Below are 25,409 nucleotides of genomic sequence, written 5' to 3'. Positions count from 1 at the left end.
GGCAAAATCGTATGAACTTCACATTAATTTGCTGTAGGATGAAAAGCTAAGGAGACAGCATGGCTAAAAATCTTATCCCTTGTTGTGGTGGTAAATGTTGGCCCATGGAAAAAGCAGTCTTCATTGTAGACATATATTCTGTCTCCGTGGCCAAGGTTCACATGTTGAACAAAAAGTTGTATCAGAGGCCTACTGCATTATTCATTCATGTTTTATGAAAGACCTACTTCATTATTCATTCATACTTCATGAAATGTTAACAGATTTCTAAAGCAATGAAGCAATCTGATATGGAAAAAACATATGACATAGCTTTCAAATCAGTAGTTATTTTAGTTCCCCAATCATTTGATTTCATGTGTATTAAAAACAAGACTCGAGATGGCTGTGACTTCATGTAAATCACTGTCTAATTCAGGGTAAAAAACCAAACTGTCCTGGGGGTAACTGCTATCCATCAGGGAAGGGGAGAATTTCTTTCTAACTTATCCATGGGTCCAATGGCATTTCATGTTACTTTCCCTATAGTTTGCAAGGGCATCTCTGCTCTCCAGTGAGATTAATCTGACCAACCTACCCTATGTCAATACACACACACACACACACACACAAATAAAAAACTACAAGCAGGTAGGATTTTCATACCAACATCATCAACATGTTGCATTATATACATTTTAAGGATAATAAAACCAAGAATCTACTGGGCACTTCAGCAATAAGATAATACTGCCAGTGGACCTTTTTCATGATAATATTACTAATTAATCCACTCATGACACAGTAATGCCATGAAGTTCTGCTTTACAAAATAAGAAAAACTTGAAACAAGATTTTATATGAAAACCAACTATATTAAGATCACAACTGTACATTAAATATACATTTAACAGAAGTATATCCAAGGTGTGATAATTCTTGGGGTCTCTTAGTTCGGGCTCTAACCTAGCTCTTGTATTGTTCCTGTGCTCAATCAGGATCTAGGAGGCCACAGCTCTACATAACCACGACATCTGGTTAGTCTGGTGCATCTTGAGGGAGCTACAGTAATTATCTAGGCCCATTTTAAATTTCTCTGCTAGTCAGTTCATGATGTGTGTTTGATGGTTCTAGGTAACGTACCAAAATAATCATACACCAGTTTCTAAATGACAGGATATGATTACCTTGAAAAGTCATCAGTGGTGTCACCTCTCGTCTTGAGAGTTGTGTTTATTGAAAGAAAGCTCATCAAACATCATTGCTCACATGTCTTACAAGATATGATGGCGTCTATTTCTCTACGGCATTGAGCACTTCGATCTTTTCACTTCTCCAATCATGCAGTGGGTTAAACATTTTGCTACTCAACAGCATATTTGACATCAATGGCCCACCAGTGACTTAATCTATTCACGAAAGACACTATACCATTTCCTTTCTTGATATGACTGGAATCGGAACTGTCTTTACATCAATGCTCCGAGGAGAGGTGGGAGATTAAAAAGATACCGAGACCATGAAGGGGAGGAGAGGTAGGGAGGAGGTGGATTCTAAGCCTTTAATGCCAAGATTTACTACTACCTTATAAATCTTTCACAAACTGTGTCATAGGGCTGTGGTCAGCCTCTGTTGACTCACTCTACTTACCTCACTGTAAACTTTCCAAACGTAAGCATCCATTTTGCACTGGGTTAAAATATGCTCAAGGAAACCTGTCGTCATTCTTGGGTAAATGCATTATTCACCAGAATAGGCACACTATACAGTGGTGACACAGACGATAGGACAGGTCAATTATCACGACAAAAATTACACGATAGAACTGATAACCCAAGAAACCTTTGTATCGCCTGACGATCTGGTAACCCTTGTAAATACAAAAAAGTTCTACCATTTATGACACTAACAAAATCAAAACGTTACTTCATCTAGAGGATCAAAGAAAGGATTTCATGACTGTTCAAGTCGATTATATAAGGACAATACTATACAGCAGGGTTTCTCTATATGGATGCACAGGCTTCCCAGATTTCTCAGTTCCCTGGTCCCAAGACATGCTCGCGAGTGCGATTTACAAAAGCATACCAGAGAAGCTGTGTCATACCTACCTTATCACTGGGTATGTTCCTGGAGCCCATGGTTCCTGACGAGAGGTGAAGAACTGCCCTAATCCAGGTGGGCTTTGCACTGTTTACAATCACTTGTCACCTTACATACACCACAAATCACTATTTACATCACCGCGCCCTCCCGCACTCTGGCTCACTACGGAGGCTTGACACAGCAAGTAGTGATAATAAAACCGCTCCATACAATGTAAATGAGAGCCAACCAGAGCCATGAAACTTAACAGCAATGCGGAGCTGGACACATCCTTCTCCGAACACTAACAAAGCTACACAGACTCAAGATGGCCGTCGGACCTGCGCACAGAACGCTGGCAACTGTTCCTTGGCTGGTCCCCAGCGATACAGCACCCGCGAACCACACAAGACTACATTACTTAAATTGATTAACCATTTACGTCAACTACATTTTCTATGATATATCATATCAGTCTCTTTCCCTTCTGTGAAAACTGGCAATCACTAATGCTTACTTGGAATACATTAGGAAGATTTTTGATATGAGTATAACATATAGTTCTTTACATCGTTGTTTTGTGTGGCTGATATTCTGAATATTCTTCTGTGACTACTGACGATATTTTGGTGTCAAATATATAAAGAGATAATGAATCATATAAAAATAATATTGCTAATCTTTTAGTGATAAAAGGGCGTAACAAATGCAATTACAATGGTCAAATTAGCCAAAGATATCTTCTTACCAGGCTGCAAGTCTACGATGTGAAGAATCCCTAATCCACTGCATACTGTTACCTCTAGTTTCTTAAATATTGGTAATATAATTAGCATAAATGAAAGTAAGACGTAAATTCTCATTATATTTCTAAATTTGTTTTTTTTCTACAAAGTTGTCTATCAATGTACCGTAAGAGATGGTTTGTTTATGTTCGGAGACCGTCCCATATCCACCTACTCTCGTGATCATTTTGCATATTCATCGTTAACACAACGATAAAAAGAATGTAAGGCCACAGATCTAGTGAATAAGAAATTCGTGTTTTATATCATTCAACTATTTATAGCGTATTACATGTAAGTTAATGTGTTGACAGCAATATGGAGAGAGGACACCCTAATATTAGTTACACCCACCTTCTTGATGACGAACATATGTCTTCGAGTGTGTTAAAGGTCATTATTTTTCTAAAGCTTATGGACGGGTGATAGGAGAAATGGAAATATGCAGTTTTTTTGAGAAAGTGATAACAAGCATAGATTAAGATGTGGCAAGTGGCTTGGAAGTCTATGTGCGGCCGTGGTCTGTGGGCTGAGTGGCTGAAAGACTGTCAGATTCACTGGTTGCCTTATGAACTTGGAGGTCCTAATTATAATAAGTTGTGTATTATATAGCACTGTTGACCATTCTAGCTACTTTAGATTGCACTTGGATTAATTGAAGCAATTACCATATTTTGAGTAAATTTCAACGAATCATTTGAACACTATAATCATATGAAAAGATGGATACATCATTGTTTTACTTTGCTGCAGTGGACATAAATCCGAAAATCCTTTCTGATAGTCAATCAAAGTGGTTTTCATCTTCAAGATTTTCTCTCACACTGGCAGAAGGAAATTCCTTAAGTAATATGAATAATTGCAGATCAGGATGTAGATTTCATTTTCAGTGATAGAAAGCATGAAAAACTTGTATTGATGTTAGGGAATGTAATTGTTAGCTTGCTTACCTCGTATTGATGTTAGGGAATGTAATTGTTAGCTTGGCTTACCTCTAAGTACCATAGAACAGATGCACTATTTAACAGTCTATTAAAAGCTCAGATTTTGATTTTTTGGAATTACACATTTTAAACTGTCCCACTCATTTGGTATTCCATTTCAGTATGAGCAAGCATGCATTGGTCTTTAGGATACTGTGTTTGCTGTTATGCAGTAGTTTGAATATGAATGCTCCTATTTTCAAAACAATAAGTATACTAAATATAGGTAAGCTAGATATATCTATTTATTTCCCTTTTTTTCAGGATTTGATTCGGCTTTTGAAGGTGCAAGGGGACTGAACATCATCAGTCATGAACTCTTTCAAAAGTTTCATGAACAAGGCATGTATTGATATATTCTCTTGATTTGCCCACACTTTCATATGAAAAATGCACTATTTACAATACAGTTCATTCTGACTTATCACATTTTGGTTATACCTCTGATGCTGTTATACACTGATCCAGTTTTTAAAAGATGTTTCTTTCCTCTTTTAGAGGTTACATTTGAAAGTAATTTTTGGATATATAAATTACTTTTTTACTAGGAGAACCTCAGCTCAATAAAGAAAGGAAAAGTTAAAATGACTTAATCTCTGTCACTGATTGGAATCCTCAGATGTTAACTCTTGCCCTTTTGATTGACTTTCAAATCATGATTAAATGAAAGTGCAGTTATGTAATAGTCATGTTAGAATCCTCTTATTGGTATTTTTTATGAGTAGGAACTCTGTGAACGAAGTTTCTGAACACTGTTTTCCTTTTAAGTGTCTCTGTCATTAGATTTTACTCATGTAAAATAAGGTGAACATGAATTTTTTATCATATTTTAGTATGTGTTATGATTTGTCACATTCTCAAAAGCAAGTTTGAACTGTGCTACATTTCTTGTCGACATCAGTTTTTCATGGCAGACAGAATAAAGTCAGAAGAATAAAGTTCACATTTCTAAAATCTACTCCCAAAATCTTTAGTCCAGCACATTCATACTTACTGTTAATGTGCTCTCCTCCGGAGGATGCCTGTCATTTAGCACATAATGATGTCCTTTGACCCTCTTCCCATCTCACGTACATATACTACATCATGCACATCTCTGTGACATCTTGCATTATACTTGTGTGTGTACCTTTTATAAACCAAGTATTCATTGTCACCATTCCCCTATCAGCATACAACTTCACAAACCTTTCCCAGTTTTCATTTACAGTTGCAGTACTACGGTAGCTACTCCTTTATTTAGTTCCCGTAGCAAGGTTCGATCTCTTGCATAAAAGCTGCTTGATAACTCACTCATCTCCTCCCAGAAAACAATCATTTCTCACTTATACCACTTGCAATCATAAGCACTAACAGTCACCCCACTTCTTATAGTCTGTTTTCATTCTGACACATCATTGATGGTCTCCATAATGCTCTTTAACACAGTCCCAAAGCTCCTTCGTTAGAAGTGCTTCCCCCGTTTTATTCTTTCTTTCTCAGTAACCCCATACCTACCCCTTGCACATCCCTGAGCCATTCTACTCCACTTTTCTTCAAAACCCTGGTCAAAGTCAGAGGATTGATCCTCGTTTGGGTGTTCTGTTCCTATTTTTTTGAAAGTGATAGTATAAAAGGGGAAGGTTTCCAGCCCCTACACCACCCATTAGTCATCTTATACCACACACACAGGAGATACGTGAATAGTATTCCTCTCCCCCTGTACTAAGGATTTATGTGCTTAGTATTATACTTTGTTGCTGTTTCCCACGTTAATGCAAAGAAACAGACGGGAGAATGGCCCAACCCACCCACATACACATGTATATACATGTACATCCGCACACAGCACATATACATACCTATACATCTTAACGTATACATATATATATACACACACAGACATATACATATATACACATGTACATAATTCATACTGTCTGCCATTATTCATTCCCGTCGCCACCCTGCCACACATGAAATGACAACCCCCTCCCCCCGCATGTACGCAAGGTAGCACTAGGAAAAGACAACAAAGGCCACATTCGTTCACACTCAGTCTCTAGCTGTCATGTATAATGCACTGAAACCACAGCTCCCTTTCCACATCCAGGCCCCACAAAACTTTCCATGGTTTACCCCAGACACTTCACATGCCCTGGTATACCACAGCATTTCGACCCTAGTGTACCACATCATTCCAATTCACTCTATTCCTTGCATGCCTTTCACCCTCCTGCAAGTTCAGGCCCCGATCACTCAAAATCTTTTTCACTCCATCTTTCCACCTCCAATTTGGTCTCCCACTTCTCCTTGTTCCCTCCACCTCTGACACATATATCCTCTTGGTCAATCTTAACTCACTCATTCTCTCTATGTGACCAAACCATTTCAAAACACCCTCGTCTGCTCTCTCAACCACACTCTTTTTATTACCACACATCTCTCTTACCCTTTCATTACTTGCTCGATCAAACCACCTCACACCACATATTATCCTCAAACATCTCATTTCCAGCACATCCACCCTCCTCCGCACAACTCTATCTATAGCCCACACCTTGCAACCATATAACTTTGTTGGAACCACTATTCCTTCAAACATACCCATTTTTGCTTTTCAAGATAACATTCTTGACTTCCACGCATTCTTCAAGGCTCCCAGAATTTTTGCCCCCTCCCCCACCCTATGATTCACTTCCGCTTCCATGGTTCCATCCGCTGCCAAATCCACTCCCAGATCTCTAAAACATTTCACTTCCTCCAGTTTTTCTACATTCAAGCTTACCTCCCATGAATACTAAAAACATTCTGGCAAAACATTTCCTGTGAAGGAGGTGTAAATGATGTACGTGTTTAAAGACTTAATATGATATTTCAGGTTGGTGAGCGAGTGCGTGATGTGGGCCCCCAACCATTAGGGCAACCAACCAGTAATAGTGAAAGACCTGATGGAGACCCTGGGGAGGCAGTGGAGGGTTTTCTGTGTCCAACTTGCTACAAGAGCTTTTCAACACCTGAACTGCTTCAAGATCATTATGAAGCTGATCACATCGAACCTTCTGCTAACTATTTGTGTCCTGTATGCAAAGCTAGACTTAATTCACAACAGGAGTTAGAAAAGCATTACAGTACTATTCATGGCATGAAAGGTATTTATTGACAGTCTATTGGAGAAAGCATGCATAGGCAATTGAAGGTAAATGCAAGTAAAAGTAAAGTAATGGTGTTTGAAAGGAAACAGATAGAAAGTACAGATTTTGTAAAACTGTATAGAGTGAAAGAAAAAGTGTACTAAATTGTGCTTTGGATATGGGTGGAAAAAGACTGGAAGAAGTGAGAGTATTTAAGTATCTAGGAGCTGTCTAGGGTAAGTATGGTGATATAGAAGGAGAGATAAGGGAGACAGCAGTACAGGGTAAAAGAATCATTGGATCCCTTAATAGAATAATGAAAGGTAGAGGGGTAAGTATGGAAGTGAAGAGAGGATTAAGGGACAGCATAGTCCTCCCAGCCCTGACCTATGGAGCCAAAACATGGACATGGGATGAAGCACAGAGGTCAAAAATACAGACTGTGGAAATGAGTTATTTAAGAGCATGTGGTGTGACTAGATGGGATGAAGAAATAAATGAAAGGATGTTTGAAAGATGTAGTATGGTAGGTAATGCAAAGAGAGTGAATTGTGGAGTGGTAGGATGGGTGAAACAATACTTTGAGGTGGTTTGGGCATGTATAAAGAATGCAAGACGGGGAGTTTACAGGGAGAGTGTATGACAGTACAATTAAAGGGTTTTGTGTGAGTGGAAGGGCACCTGTAACATGGGAAAATAGGGTGGAGGAGTACTGGAGGGAGAGAAATAGTGGAAGAATGCATCAAATGGTTATGCGAGGGAGGCATGTAAGGACAGGGATAAGTGGAGACTCTTTTGCCGTAACCACCCCTTGATGGGAGTTCCCAGTGGGAACATGCATCAGAGATATAGATAGATAGATAGTTAGATAGATAGATAGCATGCTTATTAAACCAGGCTGTCCACTCTCTACCATTAAAAAGAGGAGACTTTTAAATTATTTTTAAGTATTTTGATTTCCAAGTGTTTTATAAGGCTGTCTCTGTCCTGTCTTTGCATTTTGTTGATGTAACTTGGTAAATGTATACTGTGAATTTAGGTTTGATGTAGTTTTGTTTAATATAACTTCCTTTATATGTTATGGTCCTGTTAGATTTCTTAACATCCTTTCATACTTGCATCTGTCTCACATACTGTTTCTCTTCACCTGTCCCTCAGTCTTGTTCTATATATATTTCAACTCACCCACCTAGTGAGCTGTATCTGTGATACATGGAGATGATATGGTTTTGAATGTTAATAATGACAAACTAGATATATTTGAATTAGATGTTTCCAATTGATTCTTCCTTTGCTGTGAATACACATTATAGATACAAGTGGGCATAGCCTTGAAGCATTGCGTGAGGAGCTGACTGAACTGTCTACAAGCTTACGTGAGGAGAGGTGGTATTCAGAGGAGCTGAAAAAAGAAGTGGAAAGGTTACAGGATGCATTTAAAAAAAAGGATGGAGAAAATGATTTTGTGCATAAGGTAGTTTATCGTAAGCTTGAATTTTTTTTCTTCACAGTGTTGTGATGTACACTTTTAAATATTACACCTAACTCCTATATTTTGAGATAATTCATCATTTTTACATTCAATCTTTAAACTTGTCTTTTAGTCATTTGTAATTTTTTTAGTCTCAACTAGATGCTGTGGAAGAATCAAAAACTTTGCTGACCTCAGAAGTTGTCCTATTACGAAAACAATTAGCAGAATCCATAGAGCTGAATAGCAGCCTACGCTCAGAGAAAGATATGCTGGAGTCTCGTGCATCAGAATTTGCAGTGGAGCGAGCTGAACTGCGTGCCACTCTAGATACTCTTCAGGCAGAAAAGGTAAATTTTTATAAAATATTATCAAAATTCATGTGGATGTGCTTGTGTTTAGAGCTTACATACTTCTTTCTGTGGAATTCAGTATCACAAACTATATTTTCCAAAAATATTGCACCCAGCTGCCCACTGGTGCAGCTTGTATTCCTGAAATGAGCTCTAGAGGGAACTTAATCTTATTGATCTGTAAAGCAAGATAACAAGACATCTATTCAAACACAAGTTAAAGTATTTCATGACTTTTGGCTTCTTCAGACACACCCAGGTAAGAGCTGCCTTTTCCAAAACAATTGTTGTTTTCCTATGGTACTACACCAATCATAGGTTGCTAAAGTTATGGTCGTAGTTCATTCTAAGGAAACATAGAAGGAATATCTCTTATTTGTTGAGTTATAAAAAGAAGTATGGTAATCATTAACACATTTTTGTTTAGTTAAATGAATTGAGAAACCAGTTATATATAGGGAAGATGGTTAATGGTATTCACTCTTTGTGGAGCGAAAAAAAGAATGAAAGATAGGATTAGCCTAAAAGGTTTTTGTGGAAGTGGAAAGCTCGCCCTTGAAAAAGGGACAGGCTAGCCATAGTTTTTATGGAAGCCATGATGTAGTAAAAAACTTCAAAGTTTAGAAGTGGAAGGATAGGAAGAGACATTGTAGTGGTCAAGCCAGAAGTTGCCAGTGGTTACATAGAAATTATGCAGTGTTGTGGCTTGTTTATTACTGTTTGATATGACTGATTGCAGAGGTATGCAAGTATCCACTTCTTGAGAGATGGGAACTAAAGTGGTATATATAAAGGAGAGGGTTAAACCAGCAGATAGGCACAGGAAAGGAGGATTGAGTTTTCTGGTCAGATTGAGAGAATTTATAAGCTGGATTGGTTTAACTACTTTGTGAGATTGGGGGGCACTAAATTTATGAGGATGAATCAGTCCTATGTACATCTGGAGTAAATGCTTAGAGGAAGAAATCTTCAGTGAATGAACAAGAATTCCAGTTTTTCAGATGTAGTATTTGTGTAATTCGGAGGTTTTAGGATAGATAAGACTTTATGGTGATGCCAGGATAAGATTATTGCATTAAATGGTTGGAAAGTCGCAGGGAATTTTAGAAGGAAAAGTAGGAATATCATTGAAACCTCATTTATGTGGACCTGGGCGACCAGGATTCAGGTAATAATTTCCTAGATGATTCCTGGAAAGTCTTTAAAGTGCACACACAGTATATTTATTGGTAAAAACAGGTAAGATTTGATTTTTTAGGCAATGAAGTTTTCTTTATTCATTTCTGCTTCACACTTAGAGGTTTTTCTTTTAACTCTGTAGTGACAAACATGATGCTAGCAAACTGTACCGCAGTAAAGACAATCTCAGATGAATGAAATAAAGTGAGAAGAAAAGAGACTAGAAATTATTCAGGGCTCTGCAGATGTTTTTAGGCCTGACTGTTGAAAGTAGAAAAGTTATACAAAGAGGGAATGATAAAAGTAGGAAGAGAATTCCAAAGCTTAGTTGCTCGAGAGAGGATGATATTGTAATAGTCACTTTTCAAGTGGCTGGTTTCCACACAGAAACTGTAGGAAGCAGCAGGCAGCCATATGACTCATGTCCAAGCTTTAAGGATGAGTTCACATGGAGACAGCTCATGAGAACAGTGGCTGAAATCATTTTATATTTATTTATTTCATTATCCTTTGTCGCTGTCTCCCGCATTAGCAAAGTAGCGCAAGGAAACAGACGAAAGAACGGCTCAACCCACCCACATACACATGCATGTACATATACACCCACACATTTCAACGTTTACATACATATACATACACAGACACATACATACATACACATGCACATATTCATACATGTTGCCTTCATCCATTCCCGTCGCCACCCTGCCACACATGAAATGATACCCCGCTCCCCCCACGTGCGCACGAGGTAGCGCTAGGAAAGGACAACAAAGGCCACATTCATCCACACTCAGACTCTAGCTGTCATGTGTAATGCACCGAAACCACAGCTTCCTTTCCACATCCAGGTCCCACAAAACTTTCCATGGTTTACCCCAGACGCTTCACATTCCCTGGTTCAGTCCATTGACAGCATGTCGACCCCGGTATACCACATCGTTCCAATTCACTCTATTCCTTGCACCCTTCTGTATGTTCAGGCCCCGATCGCTCAAAATCTTTTTCACTCCATCCTTCCACCTCCAATTTGGTTTCCCACTTCTCCTTGTTCCCTCTACCACTGACACATATATCCTCTTTGTCAATCTTTCCTCTCATTCTCTCCACATGACCAAACCATTTCAATACATCCTCCTCAGCTGAAATTATACCTATACCTTTACTTCTTTCTATCAGCTGTTTCATTTCGTCTATAATCAACCAAATGCATTCAGACATTGACATCTCATCACTGCATTCCTTCACTTTCTCCAGTTCTATTCCTTCTTCTTTCACTTGATCTGCATCTCAGTAAACTCATACTTGGATAAGATATCTCAATAGGGTGGACAAAATCTGGTTAAGTTTAATGCCTCCAAGACTCAGTTTCTGCCCATCTCTCTATTGAAAATTCCTCACGACCTTCCTTTCTCCTTTGACATTTCTGTAATTCCACCTCTTGACTCGGTGAGGGCTTTGATATATCTGCATCATCCATTTTATCTTGGAAGCCTCATATAATGGAAATAGCTAAGTCTAGGATTCCTGTTTAGATGTCAAATTTCTTCTACTTCCAAACATTTGCTCTGTTTGTACAAATGATTGATCCATCCTTGTATGGAGTATTGCTTGTACATCTGGGATGTTGCTAGCTCTGCACCCTTACTAGACAGAGTTGAATTGAAAGTGGTCCGACTTATAGACTCTTCCAGGCTAACTTCAAAACTTGACTCACTTGCCCTATGCTGCTATGTTGGTTCTTTTTCCCTCTTCCATAGGTTTTAATTTCTGAGAGCTGGCTGCTTGTGTGCTGTTACCACTGGCTAGACCACACAATACTTGGCAAGCCATTTTGATAACTGTTTCTTTCCCTACACCTTGAAACTTTAGAACTCGCTACCCTCTCATGACTTTTCCAGTAACTATGACTGGTACATTTTATAAGATAGGTCTTTCATTTCCCCAAAATTTATGAATACTTGCCCTTGTCTCTTCTTTTTTCCCCTTCATAAACCTCTCTGTATTTCAATTAATGCCCAGCATTGATGTGAAATTTTTCCCATGATTGTAGACTCCAGCATAAAAAAAAGAAAAAAGGGGATGGTTGTGATAAGAGCAAAATGAATGAAACAGAAGGCTTTTGATTCCACTTCAGTTGATGACTTGGAGGAAGAGCCACCCCAGATGTGTGAGCATTGGTCCATGCTAGGGCATTTATAACTCCTATAGATATGAAATAGCTGCTCACAAGAAATATAATTAAAGCACTCATACAAATCCCCAAACTTTTGGGATGGAGACTGTGGTATAATGACTGTGTTGTTTTCAGGTTAGAGTCAAGGATATGTTGATGTTGTTATGGGGTTGAATTGCTGTTTTAAAATTGAATGGATGTAAACAAATGACTCTTGGATAGAGAAAGGGGAAGTCTTTTTCTATGGTACATTGATCGTGTAGGATGAGATATGCTGGGGTCGGTGTACAAACCTTTATGTGACACCTGTCAAGTTGCTAAATGCTTGATTTGCTGTCTTTCTTCAGTCAGAACTGATTCTTTGTTGAAACAGTATTTCTAATGCCTCTCATTGATTAGTGCTATACTCTATTGATATTTTTAGCCCTTAGTAACTGCTAGATATTGCCACTGACAAAGATTGTGGCAAGGTGAATGGTATTGCTGTAGAATTTCTTGTGAAGAGAGTGACTGTTTGTTGATTGGTTAGTTAGGATTTTTAGTGTGTGTGAATCATTAGGTAGCTTATCAGAATGCTTTTATAGTGTCACTGCTCAAAGGGAAAGGAGATAAAGATGAGTGTTCAGATTATGAAGGTATGAGATTTTAAGTGTACTTGCTTAGTTTTATGGGAGAGTGGTGATTGAGTGGATGGTGGCTTACACAGAGCATCAGATCAGATAGGAACAATGTGGTTTCAGAAGTGGTAGGGGATGGGTGGATCATGTGTTTGCTTTGAAGAAATCTTGTCAGAAATACATAGAGAAACAGGAGGATTTGTATCTGTCATTAATGGATCTGGAGAAGGCATATGATAGGATTAATAGAGGATGTGTGGGCCAAGTATTCCCTTTGAAGATTATCTTTGATAAATACTTAGAGAGAGGGTTTTGTTTGTGTCATGTATAGATCTGGAGAAAGCACGAAATAGAGTTGATAGAGATGCTGTGTTGAAGATGTTACAAACATATGGTGTGGGAAGACAGCTACTAAAGTAAGGAGGAGTTTTTTTTAAGAGAGGAAGGAATATGTGTGAGTAGGAAGGGAGGAGGGTGAATGTTTCTAGGTGAAAGTGGGTATACAATAAGGATGGATGTCATCATGACTGTTTAATATGTTCATGTACTGGATAGTGAGGGAGCAAAATATGCAGGTCCTGGTGAGCGTGGCAGGTCTACAGTATGTAGTTAGTGGGGATGCCTGGAAGGTGTGTCAGTTGCTATTTGTGGATGAAACAGCCCTGGTGATAGATTCAAGTGAGAAACTGTAGAAGCTAGTTGTTTGGGAGAATGTAAGGAAGAAGGGTTTTCAAAGGTATTATGAATAAGAATATGATAATGTGTTTAGGATGAGAGAAAGACAGGTTTTTAATAGTGTTTGTGCGAATGTAGAGAACATAGAGGAAATGGAAGATTGTCTAACCCGAGAGTGGACATGACATGGGATGGAACTGTAGGAGCTTAGGTGAAACATGAGTTTGTACCTGGATAATGACAAGAATATTGTGAGCAGTGAAGATTGATTTTGTAAGATGTTAGTATGGAGTAATAAGAATACACAAAATAAGAAGGGCAAGTAATAAAGTTAGATTTGTAATACTGAAGATGATGTATATTCTGAGTTGGTATTGATGTATAAAAGGGATGAATACAGAAGGAATGAAAAAGGAATTGTATATGAATTAGGTAATGGTAGGAGAAAAATAAAAATCTAGATTAAGGCTGAAGGTTAGAGCAAGGGAATATGGAAGTGAGAGTGATGTTAACAGGAGTGTACAGATATGTGTTAGGATAAGGTTTCCCCACAAAAATTTATGTATGAGCTGCCGTATTGTATAGTTGGTGATGTTTTGAATGCAGAGAAAATAGAGTTTGTTTCTAGGTGAAAAAAACAGTTCACTAAGGAAGGTTACAGGTTTAATGGTTGAGTTTGTCGCATTTTTTAGATCAATGTCTTGCTGGTTAGCCATTGGAATGTTTTCAAAATGAGCCAGCTCAGTTATTTGGTGGATGTTGTTGCTGCTGTTACATTTTTTGATTTTTTGGAAAAAATGAGTGTCTTGCACACAATAATTGTGTTAATTGTAAGTTTATGAAACAGGTTGGCCTTGAATCAGAACTGCATGAGATAAGGTCAAATCGTGTCAATCAAGAGAGTCAAGATCAAGCTGAGACTCAACAGCTGCAACAAGAGATTTCCAAGTTGCATGAACAGTTGGTAACAAAGGAGAAAGAGGTCAGTCACAGTTTGTCATAAGTAGACTTTTGATTGACAGTCCCCAACTGAAAAGATGCTTAAGCAACAGGTATGTTTTATCAGTAATCTTATTCAATTACACATAACTAAGCATCCTGAAATTATAGTGTGTTTTGCCTACAGCTATAGGTGGGCTTTTAAAGCTATTAAATGTTTTAAAGATGATTTGGAAAATAGGAGATAAGGTATGTATACATTTTGTTCCTAGGAAGTAGGTGAATGTACCTTCCCTTTATTTCTTTTTTATCTTTCAACTTTTTGCTGCAAGTGAAACAGTTAAAATGAAAAAATGCTGAACATAGAAATAATGATTGGTATTTTTTTTCTTAATGCATAGTAATTGTTGTCATGTAAAGATAGGTTTGCTGATGTATACATCCCTTTTATTCTCATTAGACCTCATAACATTAGATAGCTATTCACTCATCCCATAATTTATGAAGGCTCTATTTACGAAATTTCGCTGACACAAGTAGAGATAACGTTCTGCCAACTTGATTTGTCCACAAAAAACGTAAAGTTACTTAAAGTTATGATTATTTAAGCAAATTTTGAAAGTTTTATGAGTTAGATTTTATTATAATCATCATAAAATGGGAAAGATACACCCAGCAAAAACAAAAACTATCAGTCTTGGTGTTTAACTAGATGTGTATGGTAGTGGATTAAGAGTTGTTGATATCAGTAAAGTGTTTAGTTTGTAATTTTGTACTGGAATAAATATGCTAATTTTATTAACATATACAAAAGATTTTTTTCAATTATATTTCACTAGTCTTTAGATAGGTTTCCAATGACAGTACATTTTGGAGAAGATTTCCTTTCTTATAGGAACATATCTGCCATTTTATAATGAAAGTCAGTGGAGAAATGAGGAACAATATAAGAAATATCAGTTTGGGGATGGTTTCTCAGAAACATAACCAATTCAACCTTCACTTTCAGCCTTACAATATGACTCAATTCAGTCAGAGCTGAGTGGTGGTTCTGTGGGGAGCATTTTGTTTAAAGTCTTCACTTATGATCTTTTTAAAGATTCGGCTTGAGTTTGGTAGAGGTGAGCCTTTGTGAAGAAACCTAGGTAGATTTTTTTGGATAAAACAGCTGCAGCATTATAGACAGAGGATGGGAAAGATGGAGTATTGCCATGTCCTTTGCCATTAAGTGGTTTAAGATTAGAGGGAGGTCTATTTTAGTTCTAGGACATTATTCACGTTAGCCAGTTTGCTTGGTATCTAAATTTTCTGATATTTTTGAAGAACAAAGGAGAGTTGAAAAATTATGCACTGCTTGGGTGGTTCTTTGTCCACCTCCCTGTAAGTTAGAACAGAATCAAAAGCTTTTCATTCCATTAATACTCCTGGCATCAACTTAATGCATCCCTCCTTTTCTGTGTTTTACAATGTTGCTGTCCTCTTCAAATTCCTTTGGTATTGTTTTGGCTGCTGCTCTCATGAGCTGCTCTCACATCTCCCTGTTATCAAGGCTTCTATTTGAGGCATGTATCTTTTTTTTTTTTTTGGAAACTGGCCTTACTGGGATTGCCTACTATGATAATTCCTGTTTTCAAGAAGTGAAGCTGTGGAATTCTCTTCCTTCTTTTGTTTTCCCTCTTCCTATAAACTTTCTTCCTTTAAGGCCTTAATTAGGGCACCAGTGACCTTTAGAGCTGTGATTGATTTTATCATTTTTTTTCTCTCTTTTTTTCAACCAAAATGGCCTTAACTGAAGCATGTTTTGCCCATGCCATGATGTTGATAAAAATCAGCACCACAGCTTCAAGATCTTATGCAAGAATATTCCAGGACAATTTCTCATGTCTAAAATTTTTTAAGTATGTAAGACTTTCTGAAGAGGAAATTGTTGTCTCAATTGATTAGTTTTATTTTAAACCCATCTTTCTCAACAAAAGACAAGGTTCTTAAATGGTTATCTATAGGAGACAAACAACTTGAGATGTTTGTTTGACTGCTTGTTAACTTAGGGTTTTCTCCTGCTAAGTAGAACCTTCTTCCCTTTATGCCACTGTAGTATGACTGTAGTTAAAGGGTAAGTGAGGGTTTTTCTTGTGGGTAACTTTGATTATGTGAAAAGCATCTTTTTCAGCTAAAATACTTGTTAGGCTTTCACCTCCTTGTGCACCGAGCCATCCCACTTTCTGAAGAGGTTGGCTTACTTAGCTTACATTAACTGGTGAGAATTTAAAACATGGCTTTGATGCTTGAGATCAGGAAATATGATACAATGTCAAGGGCAAGGGGGATGGATACATCTTTAGAAGTTGATTACTAAAGATTATTTTAGATGATTTTATCGCACTGAACTTCAGGCCCTATTAAAGTTATTTTTTGCATGTTTTAACCAAGTTTGGCCTTTTTGTATTTTTTGTTTGCATATCTTGCTTATACCAGCTATGTGACATCAAGAACTTCCCAGAAAAATTATAAGGGTTAAAGACAAGTTAGGGGTTTTGTTGATAAACATGCAATTTAGATCAGAATTGACATAATAAAGTACCTATGAAACTAGCCTCTAATGTGTGATAGATTTTTGAGTGTTTGTTTTGAGGATTGTCCTCACCTATGAATATCTATTTTAGGTAGTACTGTAACAACTTAATTAAGAAATTAAGACATATTTTGTTGGTGAGGTAACTGTGCTTGAGTTGGGAATAGTAAGGCTCTTCTTGACTTAGCATTTGACAATGGCTAACGTTCTTTTTATGGAAGAGACTCGGACTTCTAAAAGTATCAGTAACCATCTTTTAACCTTATTTCGAGTGTTTATAATGTACACTGAAAAGCTGGAGTGTGTGATGCCTTCTTAAGATGAAGAATTAGGTTTCACTTTCACAAATTGGTAGTGTTAGCTTATATTCAAATATGATTTAGAAATGATACTTATTCCTCTTTGATTTCTGCTCATCAGAACTTAGTTCAGTCCAGTCATTAATGGTAGTTCATGTCTGAACGCTTCTTTGGGAGAATTAATAACAAGCTTGGGGAAAGCATTATAAGATATTTTCTGTGATTATTTCAAGTATAGAAATAAGACAAGTTTTTCACTTTCTCCAAAATTTGTAAACGCTTGCCACTATCCCTTGATTTTCCCTCATATCCTCTCTATATTTCAACCAAACCCAGCCTTGATGTGAACTTTTGTCCGTAACTGGAGCCTTAAAGAAAAAAAAAATCAGAAAACTCTTTTTCAAGATCTAGGATGAGTAAGTTTGAGATGATTATTACGAAAAATCAGAAAGCTCCTCTTCAAGGTATGGGATAAGTAAGTTTGAGATGGTTATTGCTCTGTTCTGTCGTACAGTTGATAATGGCATTGAATATATTCCTTTTGAAATTCTGACTACTGCTGCCTGGAAGAGGACTGTGAGCTACTTTTGTCTAGTCCCCTAATAACTATATCATGGCTTAGGGGCCTCTTTTTTAAAAAATTTCTTAATGAGACTCTCAAATTTTAGTTTGGTGTAATGTTTGCACAAGAGTCATGAATTAGGAACATTAAGATTACATTGTTTATGCCATTGAGATTTTTATTCTTAAGAATGTATTGTGAACTATAATGTACGCATGATAAGGGAGTTTGGAGAATTGTATTTTTTAGAGAGTAGTTATTGAAGTAAATTGGGAATATTGCATCAAAATGGGTTTTTGGAATGAAGTTAGAAAAATCACCTGCAGATTTAGACGAGTGAGAAATGCAGATTTTGGCAAATGGGAAGACAGAATTATGCAGAAGATACCAGGTAATAAATACATCATACTATAGTGGGAAGTGTTCATGTTTTGGTGTAGATTGCTATGTGGCAATATTTGGTAGCAGTAGCATTTGAAGGTGGTTTGTTGGTGATTGCTGCTTTTTATGTGGAAAAAATGCTATAGGTGCACCATAAGTAGATGGATAGTTGTGGGGCAGAGTGATTGTATTGTAATAATGTAAACAGTATGTGATGAAAATTGAGATGAAAGTATATTGGGAAAGGAAAGATATTGATGTGTTTTCTGTAATACAACAGTGTCTTTATTTTTTACTTGTGTTCGTTGGCATGCTTATTGTATTCTAGAAATAATATTCTAAGAAAGAAGAAATGTGGTGTTTATTTGAAAAAGAATAACTGTTTCTTACCTAGGAGTGGATTGCAAATACACTTAACCCTTGCTCTGCTCTCAGCATATCTTAAAGGAAACACACATGGCTGTCAAATCCTCTTGGGGTAGTTGAACCATGAAATAGAAAGTCAGATCAATGTGTCATTGCCTAAGTTGTTCACTTCAGGCCAGCCAGTCATGTCCTCTGGAGGAGTGGAAACTCTCAATAGGTAAATTTCCTCGCCAGGATCATCCACATCATGGGGCCTCCATGACAACTGGCAGCAAATCATGTCATGTCCACAGTTGTTCCAGGTTTAATATAGCTACAATGTTGCTCGCTGTGGTGTTAAGAAGAAGGGCGATATTTTTATTTATATCATCATTAAGGTCATATTATGTAATGTTATTTTTTTTATTATTTTACTTTGTCGCTGTCTCCCGCGTTAGCGAGGTAGCGCAAGGAAGCAGACAAAAGAATGGCCCAACCCACCCACATACACATGTATATACATACAAGTCCACACACACAAATATACATACCTATACATCTCAACGTATACATATATATACACACACAGACATATACATATATACACGCATACATAATTCATACTGTCTGCCTTTATTCATTCCCATCGCCACCCCGCCACACATGAAATAACAACCCCCTCCCCCTGCATGTGCACGAGGTAGTGCTAGGAAAATACAACAAAGGCCACATTCATTCACACTCAGTATCTAGCTGTCATGTATAATGCACTGAAACCACATTTATTCAAAATGCTGTTCTCAAAACTCAGGACACTTTCTACTTTCTAAGATTAATTCAGTCTGAGTTGTACAATAATTAGAAGTTTTTATAGAAATGAAATTGGTTATTCATATAATAGATGTGTAATAAAACTAGAAAAACTTCCATTTCGAATAAGATTTCATGTTTTTATCTTGTGTATTTTGTACAGTATTGATTCACCAAACAGTTGAGCTATACTGTTTTTGGACAGCTCTGGCAAATTCACATCTTAAGGCCCTGAAGTAAAGAAAAGAATTCAAAAGAATATATTATAAGTGATATAAAGAAAAGGATTTCATTAGAGTACAATATAGCCAATCAAATCATCAAACTAATTACTACTAAACTAGCAAAGACTGAGTGTTGAAATTATTCTGAAGTTGTGTGGAGTATCATAATTCTGTAGAATTATTAGGAGATTACCATTGATCACAGTTGATTTTCCCTAGATTCTCTCAATGCCGACTGTAAACTTGTTTCCATTAGGCAAAGTATGAATGTTTTGTTAGATTATTAGTTAATGGTTAGTTGAAATGTTTCTTGGAATACTGTAATTTGCAACTACAGTGCTTGCTCCATGAATAGCTTACCAAACTTGGCTTTTGGTGCATGTATGCATCTCCAAAGTTTGTAAAACCAGTTGTAGTATGTGTTGAGCATCTGGCGGCAAGTACTGCTATCGTTTCTACTGATTAATATATTGGTCAAGACCCACTCCCCACATCTGAAGTCATATTTTTATGATTTAAGAGTAAACATTTTTCAAAAGCTGTATGCTAACCTATATACTCTTTTAAAAAGAGTCCTCAGTTCATGTTTCATTTTCCTGATAAGTAATTGAACTGGTTTTATAGTGTAGAAAGGCGTTTGGATGTGCCAGGAAGGTGACGTGTTGGTGGTTCGATCCCAGATCATATAACTGAATATCTAGCTATTTGAGCATGCCTCTGAAACCTTGTTGAGTTCAGCAAAGGGAACCTTTGTACGATAGATAATTATACCATTCATTGATAAACTTTCAGCGACATAGAGGGTCTGCAAAAAAACCTTGTCTGCCCCTATATATTTAAAAGGTGATACATGGCTAAGGTTTATTATGGGTACAGGCTTATGATGCTCTCAGGGTGAATTCATTGTACATCTGGTCCCGAGACTAAGGTTTCTAATGGTGTGTGCAACAGCAACCCCGTCAGTGTGTCTTAGGCTATCTTAGGGAAAGATGTTCTTTCTTGACTCCTCCTGGCTGCCTCTTCATTTTGGGAATTTCGCTTCTGGGCACTATATTTTTCCACCTGTGTTTCAAGATGGCTGGCTTTTACCTTTCTGAGGAGGAGAAAACCCAAATTCTTGCTTGGAAGGAAGAAAATTTGAGATTTCTTGTTGCACTGGATGCTCAGAATCCATGATCAGGTGGCTGGCTGCCAGTGCTTGTGGCCTTCTTGACATCTTCATTCCATCACCAAAACTTATCCCTGTTCTCCCAAGGAAGACTTCTAGATTTGCAGATAATCTCCTAAGATGAAAAGCTATCCAAAATGTTTAGGAAACATCTCTCAAAGAACCATTCAACATTGCCCTCCCATAAGCCAGCTGCCAAACTCCTGCTTTTGAAGGAAATGCAAGGCAAACAACTCACATTTTCAAAGAAAGACAAGTTAAGGTGATGTTTTCAGATGAAAATTCCTTCAGGTGTTTGCTGTTAAGGCAGGGGAGGGTGAGGAGACTGGAGGGTGCCTGCTGGTATAATTCTTGTTTCACATTGAAGACCATGAATCACCTAGACAGTGTGATGATCTGAAGTTACTTTAGTATCGCAATAGATAGGGAAGTGCTGTACTTCTTACCTAAAAACATTACAATGAATGGAAAGCAGTGCAGAATGGTGCTGGAGGACCATCTGCTTTTTTTCTTATGAGGGTCACAGGTGGTCACTTTTTGCAAGATAGTGCCCCCAGCCATAAGGCTTGTAAGGTGATGAATTGGTTATTAGAGAAAAAACATTCAAATGTTTGAGTGTCCTAGGAACTCCCCAATTGAGAACTGCTGGAACCAGATGAAAGTCAACCATGCTTCTTGCAATACTTCATTCATGCCTCACCTTTTTTAGGAGATCAAGACCCTATGAACTCAAAACATGGACCTAGAATACTTCAGGAATCTTGCCAGTTCCATGCCCAGATGTCTGCAGATGCTAGTCAAAGCCAAAAGAGAAATGACAAAGTACTAAGATATGTGTGACTTGGCCTTTGAAAATATATTGGTAATGGAAAAGGATTTTTTCTGGACACCTTATGCACTTGTCATCCACTTGCTTCAGTATTCTGTATGGTGATAATGAGCCTAGCTTCTCAGCATTTCCTTTTTTACTGCTGTAATATTAGGGAGCTATGAGAGACCCATGTTGGGGTTATTACCTTGCAGTTTATCTTTTTTAAGGTTTTGATTGAGTGGCCTTCAAGGAATAGTTGTATGGGTAATAATGTGTCCATTACTGTGGTCATTTGACATTCTATTTCATGAATCACCTGCCCCAACTTTAAAAGATTGCTTAGCATAAATGTATTCATATAGCTTTTGTTAAAGTACAGAAATCGGTCTTCAGTTTTTTTTTTTACTATTATGTTGATAGTCTATGAAAAAAGGGTTCTGTTTTAGCTGTCTGCTCTTATGATCATGTCTGGCTTATTTAATGTGAAAATCTACTCACAGGAGAGAAACCTCTGCAGTATTTCCTGTTTTAAGGATGTATTTGTTTTACCTACAATTTACAAAATGTTGTTCATTGTGCATGACCTTTTTTGTAGAACAGGGGTGCCCCAAATTTTTTTTGAGACATGGCAGTTTGAATTATTTTATATGAAAGGGGTAGTTGTTCTTTGTTCTCTTACAGTTCAGAAAAAACAAAATAGTATAATCTTGAGAATAGGAAAAGTGTGCTTTGATGCAGGAGGGCCTTTTTTCTCGAAATGGATCGTTCATTTGTGACAGAACCGTACATACGTTAGGGAAAATATTTATATTGGAACATGGTTAAAGATGATTAAGAGATAGAATTACAATGACTGTAAGTTTTAGGTGTTTTGTAAATTTTCCCCATAACCAATGCCTTCTCCACTAACTGCATACCATGGTATCTCATGGCAAGGTTTGGTTTACTTGACTCAAACAAGGACCTGCTGTTTTAAGAAAATGTCAATTATTTTAGGTGTACACTGAATAGATTTTAGTCTTAATTGATCATTTTCGTGTTATATGCTTCTGAAATGTTTATAACAAAAGGCAAGAATTAGAGTTTGTTGGGCTGGCACCCCTGTTGTAGAATTAACTGTCTCCATGTTGTATTTGAATAGCTTATTGCATGATGGTAGAATGTTGCATGTGGTTTTCAGAGTGACACTGTCAAGGTTTTGGAGGATAGGTTCCGACTAGAGCTTCAGACTCTGCGAGAGAAGCTGATCGACAGTGATGTTGAGGTAACGTATCTGTTCACTTTCGAAAATGTCACATGTAAAATTGTATATCAGTTAGAATCTCACATTTTTTCATTTGTGAATATTATGCCATTTATTATCAAAGTACAGTATCAAAAGCTATTTTGATAGCTTCTTCCATATTCATACACATAGAAAAAGGGTTCTAGGGTAATTATAGATAATAGGGGAGAAAGAATACCTCCCATGTATACCTCCCTGTGTGTCATAAAATGCGACTAAAAGGGGAGGGAGCAGGGAGCTGGAAATCCTCCCCTCCAGTTCTGACTTTTCCAAAAGAAGAATAGAGAAGGGGGCCAAAGAAGGTTTTTCCTCTGAGGATCAGTCCTCTGTTCTTAACGCTACCTCACTAACGCGGGAGATGGTGAATAGTATAAAAAAAAAATATACACAATAAAAAGGAAAATAATGAATTGGAACGATGTGGTATACTGGGGTTGATGTGCTTTCATTGAACTGAAGCAGGGCATGTGAAGCGTCTGGGGTAAACCATGGAAAGGTCTGTGGGGCCTGTATCCATAGGATGCTGTGAGTTGTTGATGATTTTTTCTGGTCCAAATAATGGTGGAGGCAGGCAGACAGGCATTAGTAGAAGGTTGGAACATTAAGTAAACACTTTAGGTAGAAGTAGCCAGTAGGAACTTTAGGAAGGAGTTTCTGGAAACACTGTGCTAGAGTTGCCCTCTGCCAGTGGCCTGTTAAGGGTGAGACACTAAAGACTAAGAAACAGCATTAGAGTTCACCAGTTATGCAGACTCTTTTGCCGTGGCTACCCCACTGAGAGAGTTCCTGGAAGGAACAGGAATCAGAGATAAAGATAGGTAGATAGTAGGCAAACATGCAGAGCTTCAGGACATAAATCAAAGTAGTTCAAATGGATGAGGGAAGGAGAACCAACAGTATCACCTAAGGAAAATAAGTCAAGTTAGTAGAGTAGGTAAGCCTGATTGTTTTAGACCTGATGTGTTCAAGTATGTATATGAGCTCAAATTATCCCAGATGTAAGAGCAGTGCTCTCTAGCATTTAAGATAGATTACATGTTACAGTGATACCAAGTGTGAACATTGTGTTGAGTGGTGGCATTGTAAAGCAATCAAAGAAGCTGGGAAAGATATGGGGAGTTTTAGGAAGTGAAATTAAAGGAAATTTAACTTTAGGAAAGATGGTAAACTTAAGTTATGTGTTCCCCATTGGGAAGTTTTATTCATGTAAGAGTTTGAAAAGGTAGTTGAAATGAAATGAGATAAAGATTGCACTAATGAAGATGAAGGAGGTTTGAAAGAAGTGGAGGAATGCAATATTAGGTCTTCAGCATATCAGTGAACTAGGATGTTTGCAGTAAAAAAGGAAATCACTGATAAAAAAGAGGGAGTGTAGGAGATGGGGCAAACACCTAAGTGATGCTGTTGTTCTTAAATGGATGGAAGGAAAGCTTAGATTATTAACAGTTACATAAGTAAACTGACCAGAAAGGAAATTCACTATGAAAGAATACTGTGAGGGCAGAAAGTCAGAAGGAGGGAGCTTGGAGATTAGGCCTCAGTACCATACCTTGTCAAAGGCTTTTAGGATGTCATAGTCTTTCAGACAGGATGACCTGACATAGGTAGTATAGGAAAGGATGTCACCTTATAAAAGTCATACTGATGATTCAGGAGCTTCGTTTCAATGAGACAGAAAGTAAGATTTACAATCCTAAGTGGGTGTTTCCATCATATTTCTACACACTGCAATAATCTGTACATTCTGCACTTTGTAGGTGTAAACTTGCCAAGTTATCACTTTTTCAACTTTTCATTACCAATTAAAACATTACTATTGAAAAGCTTTATTTTACTGAACATTAAGACCACATTGCTTTCATTCAGTTTTAAAGATTATTTTATGACAGAAATCTGAGTGCAAACTAGTTAATTAGTGAAAACTAATTATACTCACTATTCCCTTCAGACTAGCAGTTTCCAGGCTAGGGAATCAGCACTGCAAAGTGATCTGAAGTCAAAGTCAGAACTAGCAGCTGGACTGAAAGAAGAGATAAGAAACCTGAAGGATGAAGTGGACTTAATGAAAAAGAAATTACAGGTAAGTTATTACTGTCAGTGATGTATGGTTTATGTTCTTTGTACATTATCTGAATGGTGTATACCATTATTTTTATTGTAAGGAATTCCTTCACTAAAACAGGAACTTTGTAGTTGATGTTCAAATAATTATTTGGTTTTTCTGTTCAGAGTAGGAACCCTAGAGTTTTTCCTTACATTGTTCTTTTCAGTCTTGTTTTTATTAATTGTATCTCTCCTCTGCCAGTTTATCCTATGAATGATAAGATATCCTGTGAATGTTTGTAGGGTTAGGACCTTCTAGCACCCCTGAAACAGGTGCTGTGGCACAAGCATTCGCAACCCATTGCTGTCCATTAATCTGTGGTAGCGGCAGCTTGCTCATATTAGGAACTGCCTCTGACCAGTCAGAGTCATCCACACTGATGACATCACTGATACACTCACTTCAGGGAACTGATCCTCCCAGCAACCCAGAATTCTTTTGGGTCATTTGTGGGCTGGATATGTTCTCTAATTATTTAAAAAGTTGTCAGTCC

General features: G+C 37.5%; 2 protein-coding genes across 3 annotated transcripts in view; one reads left to right on the top strand and one right to left on the bottom strand.

Moving 5' to 3' along the window:
• Nucleotides 1–2,425, bottom strand: part of UBL3 (ubiquitin like 3) — a 225,116-nt gene extending 222,691 nt beyond the window's left edge. Inside the window, exon 1 of the mRNA XM_071669587.1 lies at nt 2,091–2,425. Within this exon, the coding sequence (XP_071525688.1) occupies nt 2,091–2,120 (30 nt within the window). The 5' untranslated portion in view covers nt 2,121–2,425. The remainder of the gene's footprint in view (nt 1–2,090) is intronic.
• A 548-nt stretch (nt 2,426–2,973) lies between these two features.
• Nucleotides 2,974–25,409, top strand: part of LOC139753298 (uncharacterized) — a 46,127-nt gene continuing 23,691 nt past the window's right edge. The window contains exons 1-8 of one of the 2 annotated variants that reach the window (XM_071669585.1): nt 2,974–3,073; nt 4,097–4,174; nt 6,693–6,963; nt 8,259–8,419; nt 8,569–8,766; nt 14,264–14,398; nt 22,708–22,791; nt 24,761–24,892. In XM_071669585.1, the coding sequence (XP_071525686.1) occupies nt 4,145–4,174; nt 6,693–6,963; nt 8,259–8,419; nt 8,569–8,766; nt 14,264–14,398; nt 22,708–22,791; nt 24,761–24,892 (1,011 nt within the window). In that variant the 5' untranslated portion in view covers nt 2,974–3,073; nt 4,097–4,144. The remainder of the gene's footprint in view (nt 3,074–4,096; nt 4,175–6,692; nt 6,964–8,258; nt 8,420–8,568; nt 8,767–14,263; nt 14,399–22,707; nt 22,792–24,760; nt 24,893–25,409) is intronic. The other variant, XM_071669586.1, reaches the window with a different exon arrangement.

Source organism: Panulirus ornatus, chromosome 14 (assembly GCF_036320965.1).
Source record: "Panulirus ornatus isolate Po-2019 chromosome 14, ASM3632096v1, whole genome shotgun sequence".
In the NCBI taxonomy this organism is placed as follows: Eukaryota; Metazoa; Arthropoda; class Malacostraca; order Decapoda; family Palinuridae; genus Panulirus; species Panulirus ornatus.
This window is presented reverse-complemented; position numbering and strand designations above follow the sequence as displayed.